Below are 9,639 nucleotides of genomic sequence, written 5' to 3'. Positions count from 1 at the left end.
AGTCAATGTTGATAACAGTTTGATAATCCAGTCCGTATCCTAACGATAATGCTACAACTACTTATACTTCGTACACTTACAGCGTCTTTAGCTCGCTACAGTAGTTCCTTATTAGCTCAGTTACACGCAGAGTACTTCATAGAACTATTCACATTATCAACACTGAGCTCTGACAGCAGCTCGCTTATATAATTATTTAGAGCTTCCAGAATGTTCTACTAAGTTCTATAATCTTCTACAGTCTGTTACAGTCGTCTATATCACCGTGGTAACACAATGACGTCATCACATAACAATTCCAAGTAATTGCCGGCACACGGCCGTTTCGTTGCCATGGTAACGTGTGGCGTTATATTTATAAATTCATAACAAAATAATGAAATAAATAGAATTAAGCTGAGAATTAAGCTTAAGATTAAAACATCGGTCAAAAATGAATGTATAAAAATGGTAAATCAAATTTTTATTTTGGGGGTGACCTTTTTTTGTTGCAGAAAGCTATTTGGGCCTTTTTTCATGATTTTAGGTAAAAGTTCATCGATTTATGATACAGTAAACATTTTATTTGAAAAAAAATTAAAAAGTCATATCCCTAGTGTGTATATATATATATATATATATATATATATATATATATATATATATATATATATATATATATATATATATATATATATATAAATATAAAATCGTGTTGGTTTAACTTTTAACTTTAACTTTGTTAAACAATTTTTATGTATTGCTTAACAAAAGTACAGTAAGAAATTTTATCATTAAAAAACATGCTCGTAAAAAACATACTCATTATCTTGAAACTTTCCTTTTGAACCAGTATATACAGGACCCAAAGCATCTAGCAAGGATGGTAATTTTTAACTTTAGTTATTTGTGATTCGGCCCAAAAATCATAATTTTCCCTCTTATTTTCTAATCAATAAAGCTCTGAAATGACGTAATATACTCGATACCGATATATGACGTAATGTCAGAGTTACATTGCATAGTGTTCAATTTAAAACTTAGCAGCCGTAACGTAGTGGTCAAGCATACAGATTAAGACCGCAAGTCCTGGGTTTGATTCCCGGCTTGGCACAATAAAATTTTCAGTAAAGCTGGGAAGGAGAGTAAATCTATTAAATGCAATTCTCAATGTGGTGGTGCTCAATTCTTTGGAATTCTTAGAGCTCCTTAACAATAACAACGACAATAATAACAATAACTTGCATTACACAATTTTATTAAAGTTTCATATTTTCAAAAAGCGTCCCTAGTGTACTTCAAAATGCTTTGTTTAATTTATAGATTTACAAGATAAGCATCCTTCTAAATATATACAAAGGGGGTGCGGGTTGGATAATCGCCCTCTATTAATACACCCTTTGCTAATAAGTACTGTATCAATAAATTCTATGAGCTTGTGCATACCACTATAGTGTATAAAAATGAATAAGTTTTCTGAATAATTCTGTATTTATGTAAATTACTCATAATATTTGTACAATTTTGTTTATTTATATTGGTAGGGGAGAGGGACCCCCCTCTCCCCTAAAATATTGTTTTAGTTAAAAAACTATTGTTATAATTACTATAGAAATAAAAGTTTATAGCTGTTAAATCTATAACACATGTTGACTCACTTGAAACACTTGTATTTTTGCAATATTTTGTTAAAATACTATAATAATTTGCCACTCCAGAAGAAGCCACTCTTGCAAATTCTTAGCCTTCTATATTTAAACTAATATCGGAATTGGTATTGCTGCAATGACAGTTGGCATTGGATAGAAATGAATTACTGCAATAAATTGGATCTCCATTAGTTAGTAAAGTCAACATCTCATCAGAGCAACATTTTTTGGCATCATCTACAACAATATTATCGTCAATGTCCTTTATCGTTAAACTATCGCACAATTGGTAAAATTCATTAAATATTTCTAGCATAGTTGATGTGCTAACATCCTTGTTCTCTAATAAATAATGTAACGGCGTCTTTCCTTCAGCATTTCGAATACTGATATTAGCGTTGTAACGCCATAATAACCTAATAGCCTTTTTGTGACCCTTATAATGTGCCATATGCATCGGTGTATCACCATCAAACATTGGTTTATTGGCATCAGCTCCGTTTCTTAGTAACAATTCAACTATTTGCATATTAATTGGTTGTTCATTAAATCCTAAAGAATAATATAAAGGGGAAATTTGATCCTGATTATTATCATGCTTGTTAACATCAGCTTTACGTGAAATTAATGCTGATACCATTTCAATATTTTCTTTAACTATTGCAGATATAAGTGGGGTGGTGTTTGTGAATAGGATGCTATCAATAATTCCATCATTATTAATTAGCTCCATTACCTTCTCTGTATTGCCTTCTGTTATAGCTAGCCATAGTTCAATGTTTTTATAATCTTCTCCAGTCAGCTTAGCTAATTTATTGCATATATCTGTTTTAATTTCTGTTTTATCCTTGGGATGAAATATTAGTGCTAATTGATACTCTTCTATAATTTCTTGTTTCTCCCTTTCATTATTATCATCAGTTGATAATGCAGATTGAACATGAATTGCATAATCTGAAAAATCTGATCCTATTAAGGCAAGTGAAAGAATTTTGTTGACAACCTTCTGTGGATTTAGAGAATATTTTTCAGCAAATAACATAGATGATGTTATCAAACTGTTTTTTATAATATTTGTGTAAATATGATCATGGAAACCTGATATTATATGCAAAGCTTGGCTATGATAAATAATTGCCTGATCATACTGTTGGTTATGATCATAAGCCAACCCTAGATTTTTCAAAGTAGCAGCAACGTCAGGATGGGGTTCCTCTTTATGAAAGCGTTTGTATATTTCAAGGCTCTCTTTATAGTAGTTTACAGCCTTATCATATTGTTCTTTAATTTTACACAATTCTCCTAAATTATTTAAAGACATCGCAATATTAGGGTGAGATTGATCATTATGTATGAGTTTGTAAATCTTTAAGCTTTTTTTGTAATAATTATCCGCCTCATCATAATATTTTTTATCAGCATATGCTAATGCTAGATTATTAAAAAAATCAGCAATTCTTGGGTGAGGTTGGTCTTTATGGATAGTTTCATACATAGCTAAGCCTTTTTTGTAGTAGTGAATTGCATGATCATATTGCCCTTTATGGCTGTAAATTGAACCTAGATTATTAAAGGAATCAGCAATACTAGTGTGATTTTTGTCTTTATAGATAACTTTTTTCATATTTATGCTTTCCTTATAATAGGTAATTGCATCATCAAGTTGCCCTTTAGAATGATAAACTGTACCTAAGTTATTTATGATATCAGCCATACTGGGGTGAGATTGGCCTTCATGAATCAGATTATACATCTTTAAGCTTTTTGTATAGTATTCAACTGCCTCATCATATTTTCCTTTAGCCGCATAAGCTGCACCTATATTATTAAGAGAACCAGCAATTTCAGGATGATATTCTTCTTTATAGACAAGTTTTTTAATCTTTAGGCTCTTTTTATAGTATTTACTTGCTTGGTCATATTGTCCTTTATTATAAAAATTTAACCCTATATTGTTAAGTGAATCAGCAATACTAGGGTGATATTTTTCTTTATAGACAAGTTTTTTGATCTTTAGGCTCTTTTTATAGTATTTATTTGCTTGGTCATATTGCCCTTTGTTAGAAAAAAATAACCCTAAATTATTGAGAGAATCAGCAATACTAGGGTGATATTCTTCTTTATAGACAAGCTTTCTTATCTTTAGGCTCTTTTTATAGTACTTAATTGCTTCATCGTATTGTCCTTTAGCATCATATGCTGCACCTAGATTATTAAATGAATTAGCAAATGCAGGATGATGTTGATCTTTATGAATAAGTTTATATGTCTCTAAGCTTTTGTTATAGTAATTAATTGCTTTATCATGTTGCCCTTTATCAGCATAAGCTGCACCTAGATTAAGAAAAGAATTAGCAATGCTAGAGTGAGGTACTTTTTTATAGATAAGTTTTTTTATCTTTAGACTTTCTTTATAGTAGTAAATTGCCTGATCAAAGTTTCCCTTATCACCATATGCTGCACCTAGGTTATTGAAAGAATAAGCAATATAAGGGTATAATTGATCCTTATGGATGAGTTTGTAAATTTCTAAGCTTTTTTTGTAGTAGTTAATTGCCTCATCAAATTGTCCTTTAAATCTACACAGTTCCCCAAGATTATTAAAAGAAACAGCAAAACTAATGTGACGCTCGTCTTTATGGATGAGTTTTTTGATCTTAAGGCTCTCTTCATAGCAGTTAATCGCCTGATCATAAATTCCTTTATCAGCATAAACCGCACCTATATTATTGAAAGAATCAGCAATACTAGAATGTGGTTCTCCTCTATAGACGAGTTTTCTCATCTCAATGCTCTTCTGATAGTAGTTAATAGCCTGATCACTTTCTCCTTTATCAGCATAAACATTACCTAGGTTGTTTAGAATATCTGCAATACTAGGGTGAGGTTTATCTTCAAAAAGCAGTTTATACTCCTTCAAACAAAAGTCATAGTTCTTTATAGCCTGAATGAAGTTACCAAAAGTACAATATATATTTCCTAAAGTTAGAATTATTTGTAGATTGTCTTTATTGTTTCGATCATCTAATGCTAATTCTAAATTACTTTGAGCTTTTTTATATTTTCCTAACCGATAATAGATAAAACCTTTACTTACAAAATCATCTTTATAAAATTCATTATCCAGAAAAAAGCTTTTTTTCATTTCATCATTTAATGTTTCTTGTTTTGTACAAAACTTTTCTAGTTTTTCATACAACGGTAATGCAGTATAAAAATATTGAAACAATCTACCGTCTTCTTTTAAATCACTTTTATGTAGATAGAATTTTTGTTTACCTTGTTCTATAATTTCAGACTCAGTTTTGGTTGATTCAACAAATATTGACATATCCTCCTGCTGTGCTTTATGGTGAGAGTAGATTTTTAATCTTAGTGTAGTCGCAAAAGTTAAAGCTTTTTTTAAGTTAACTGCTGCTTTTAGGTTAATTATACTTTTATCCTTTAGTTTATCAATTGTATCCCAGCTACTTTCACCTTCACAACCGTAATACAGACCAAGATTATACAACAGACGGTCAGATAAACGATAGATATCTTTCTTAACATCAAAATGTCTAGCTTCATCTTCAAAGAAATTTGGAAGTAATATGCCTAGGTCACCTTTTGGTTTGTTTGAATCAATATTAAAATCAAATTTTGGGTATTTAGGCTTTGAACTTAACTTAGAATAATCTATTTCTTTTGCTTCTTCTATTAATAATTTAATGGCTCTTATCTCACAGTTTTTTAATACACCATATTTTTTGTCTTCAACTACATTATGCAGAAACTCTTACTTTGAAGTTCATTAACAAGCTTATGTTCTCCATACACGTAGCACACATTTTCAAGTATATATGGAAGGTTCTTGTCAATATGAACGGCCTTATCGTCCTCATTACGCACGTAATGCATCATCCATTTAACTGTTTTTATAAGTTCATATGGTTTGTCATTACCTATTCTTCCAAGGGGTGTTTTTCCTCCTAGGTCTAAATTAACTGCTCTGCGTACTAGATGTTCCATATCTAAATCATACTTACTTTTAGGTATGATACTTTCTCCTAGATTGATCATCTTAAAGTTTACCAAATGGCTTAAGTTCTTAAAATAATCCTGTATTTTGGAATCATTACTTTGTTTGTAATGTTCCTTCTCCGTCAGAATAGCAAATTCAAAGTCCGAGTATGGTGTCATTTGCTTTAGTGCCATTGACCCAAGCCCTATTACTGAGTATTTGCAAGGTGGTGCAAAGGAAATTTGTTTTTCACTATCACTATATAACTTAGACAAAAAACTTTTCATTTCGCTAGCAATTTTTTCAAACAAAACTCTTGCGCTGTTTACATATAACTTTTGATATATTTTTTTTTCTATTTGAATATCAGTCTTTGCCTGCTGATCATAACCTTCAATTTTTTGCATTTCTTGATCAGTTTTGTTTCGCAATGCTAATAATAAATCTTTATTAGTTTTTGCTTCCTCTTGAATAAGCGGCATTTTATCCTGCTTTCCACCAATTGCTAAGAATATTAGCTGAAGTATATGTGTTAGCTGCAGGTGTGAATTTAGTTTTTCTTGTTTTATAAATTCATTTTTATTCTCTTCATTTATTAGTTTTTCGTTTAGCCTCCCATCTAATATAGAAATAACATATTGATAAAATACTGCAGCCAATTTTAAGAGTACTACTCTCTTCTGAATTTACTACATGTTCTACTTTTTTTCTTACCTCTGGTATTGCTAGTTTTTCTTCAATAGTTGGTCTGGCATTATAGTTTAAATTTGCTATACATGAATATTCCTCTAAACGATTTTCTATAAGATTAACTTGCTCTTTAAAAATCAGATAATTTAGATCGTCTTCTCCCAAATTATCATTTAGAAAAGTAAGTTGTGATAAGCGTAACTGTTCTACACCTAGCGGATAAGGTGATGATATAGTAAGGCTACTGTTAGTTATTCTTTTCACTATTTCATCAGCAACAATTACTCCAGAAGATGTTTTATCTAATATATTTTGTCTTGCATTAGTAAAAGGACTTTGCAGACTGGATACTGATGTTAGCTTCAAACCAATTTTTTCTATGATAATCTGTAAAGTTTTATTAAGTGTGCTAAAATTCTTTTTAGATAACTTTCCACCACCATAAGGACTGTGAGTGTATATTACTAAAGAAACATTCTTACCTTTTTTATCAATAACAATTTCTCCAATGAGCCAAATATTTGTTTTATTATAAGGAAATAATAGCTTTGCTTTGCAATTTTCTTCGGATAATAATACATGCTTTAACTCATCAAAAACATCTTTAAGATCATCAATTTTCTCAACATCATACTGTTTTGATTTATCAAAGGAAAAATCTTGGCAAAACTTACCTACACTATCTTGAGCATGCAAATAAAATACGTAAAAAGAATTTATACCCACTTCAAATTTGTTGTTCAAAAGATATTTACAGTAGTTAGAATGTTCATCTTTTTTAAATCCTCCAAGTTTGTATTTAATAATATTGTTAACATAGCAATCAATGTTTTCTTTAGAGTACAGATATTGAAGGTTCACTCTTAAATTTTGAGACATTTTGTACCTAAAAAGAAATTTAGCTAATAAATACTTTGATAAATTGATATACTGGTTGTGTTAGGAATTTATAATAAGATAAGTTAGTATTTAGAATAGTAGAAACTAAGAAATATAATTTAAAAAGTTGTGAACAAAAACATATACATTAATAAATTTTATACAGCAAAAAATGTTTTAATGACAAAAATAAAACACATAAGTTATATAAATAAGTAACAAACTTAGTCCAAAAATGTTTATAAAAATGTTTTTAAGTAAATTTAATCAAAATCAAAATGAGAAGTAAATTTAAGAAACAGATCAAATTTAGGGAACAGATCAAGTTTAAAGAGAAGATTGAATTTAAGGAACAGATCAAATTTAAGGAGCAGAACAAATTTGAGGAACAGATCAAATTTAAGGAACAGATCAATGTAACACATATAAATTTCTTAAAAAGTATACAGAATATTAGACAACATTATGAGGACCGAGACTATTCAAAAATACAATTTTTGAAAAGGGTAATTTAAATATGACAAGATTAATACAGTCAGTTTCAAACAAAATATTTTAATTGTGTAATTTAATATAACAATGTATATAAAATTGTTCAAATATAACCTCATTTCACTTTTGTGACCATTTGTGTTTAATTTATATTTTACACTATCTACAACTAAAAAAAAAAAGAAAAAAAGAAAATTACTCATAAATAATAAAAAGGCTTCAAAAAGGCGTGGGTGTGTGAAAAAGGTGTGGGTGTTTGAAAAGGCGTGGTGTACGAAAAGGCGTAGCGTGTGAAAAGGTGCGAGTATTTGAAAAGGGATGAGTGTTTGAAAAAGTATGTCATTATTTTTAGTTTGATAAATCTTTTGATGTAGATTTTTGTATAAAATTGGCTCTATTAAAACACTAATAATGACAATGAGACTGCAAGTAAGTTTTTGAGTCTTTTCAGAAAAATCGTTCTATATGTAAAACCTGATGATGTTTGAACTAGTAGTTTTAAGAGTTGCTTAATGCAGTTTACCTTGATTTATGAAATTAAATCATTAAATAAAAAATTTCATTGTTATTAGTTGCAATAGTTTTAAACTCTTTAGCTAATAAAAGGTCTACTTATTGAGGCCTTGATGAATCCATGTTGATACCTTGTTGAATCCATGTTGATACCCATAATGATTTTGCAAAACTTCACGAAATTTAATTTATCAGGAAAATGGTTATTAGCATGAAAAATTGTTACATTGTATTAACAAATGTCAATGCACTAATTTTAAAAGAAGTTATTTTTTAAATCATCTATTGAGAAATTAATAAAACCCTTGAAATTTTTTGGACGTAGTGTTCTAAACGTTGTAAAGTAGTGCTTTATTCTAAACGTTGAAAAAAATTATTTATTGAAAAATCTAAATACAATAAGTTAAACATTGAAATATCTTTAAACGACATTTTGAATAAAGTAGACATAAATAGTGAGACTTTAGTGAGATTCATAGAGGATTTTTTCATTGACAGATTTCAAATTTCCGCAAAAAACCTTTTTTGTGTTCACATTTTATAACCAAGGTAAGTTTACTTGCTAAAATAACGGTGTGTAAATTTAGCATTTTACATAACTTCTAAGTACCCATTTACAATTGGTCTATGAGTTTTGATAAAGTTTAAGCTATATTTATATTATACTGTAAATATTTTTTAGAAAAGATACAAGCAACATTAAATGTCATGAACGCATTCTATCATATATTCCATAAAATACAAACTAGAAGCATTACAAATATTTTAACTTACATTGGCTGATTTGCGAATTATTGCAGCAAGGCTTTTAAATACATAGTTTTAAAAACAAATGGTTTTTATTTACTTCAGACTTCAAATAACTCAACATAAAGATAATATACAGACAATATACATATACGTAAACAGAAAGTAAATATTTTGAAAATTAAAATAAAAATTCAATAAATATTGACTTTGCCATTTAGTATTGATTTCCAAATGGCTAAAAATTTGTGTTCAAATCAAATAATTAATGTTTGCGCGTTGTTAGGTTTATCCTGTCATCATTCTCAAATTGCGTGTCATTTTACTTCTACCTTTATCAAATTGATTGAAATTGATTTATTCCATCAAATTTATGAAGCACGTAAAAAATAGAAGTATTTTTTCTACACAAAGGAAAAAATACAATTTTGATCAATTGACTTTAACAAAACTTTGTATGTAACCTTTTTTTTCATATTCTCATTATTAACATAATGGATAAATTCAAAGACTCCAAAATAGTGCAACAATAATAATAGTTTATATACAATGGTAATAATGTAATTAAAATAATAAGTTGATACTTATGCATTGTTAGTTTAGTACTAACTAAGACTATAAAGCTGAAAACACCGAAATCAGTTATATTTAGTGCCGGACTAATGGGAAGGGGCTACAGCCCTATGCCCC

The 9,639-nt window shown here is 29.1% G+C and overlaps 1 protein-coding gene across 1 annotated transcript; it reads right to left on the bottom strand.

Annotated features, from left to right (window-relative positions):
- Positions 1-1,451: 1,451 nt before the first annotated feature.
- LOC136092409 (tetratricopeptide repeat protein 28-like) lies at positions 1,452-9,185 on the bottom strand. The gene is made up of 2 exons (XM_065820615.1): positions 8,977-9,185; positions 1,452-7,204 (listed from the first exon to the last, which is right to left on the bottom strand). The coding sequence occupies exon 2, from the start codon at positions 4,957-4,959 to the stop codon at positions 1,720-1,722; it is 3,240 nt and encodes a 1,079-aa protein (XP_065676687.1). The 5' UTR covers positions 4,960-7,204; positions 8,977-9,185; the 3' UTR covers positions 1,452-1,719.
- Positions 9,186-9,639: the final 454 nt, after the last annotated feature.

The sequence above is a fragment of the Hydra vulgaris genome, chromosome 15 (genome assembly GCF_038396675.1).
Source record: "Hydra vulgaris chromosome 15, alternate assembly HydraT2T_AEP".
NCBI classification, from domain to species: Eukaryota; Metazoa; Cnidaria; class Hydrozoa; order Anthoathecata; family Hydridae; genus Hydra; species Hydra vulgaris.
The sequence above is the reverse complement of the archived record's forward strand: the minus strand, read 5'-3'. Positions and strand labels throughout refer to the sequence as shown.

Bases quoted from the DNA above. Each gene is read 5' to 3' on its own strand.
- LOC136092409 (XM_065820615.1), bottom strand. From the start codon at position 4,959: ATGTCAATATTTGTTGAATCAACCAAAACTGAGTCTGAAATTATAGAA.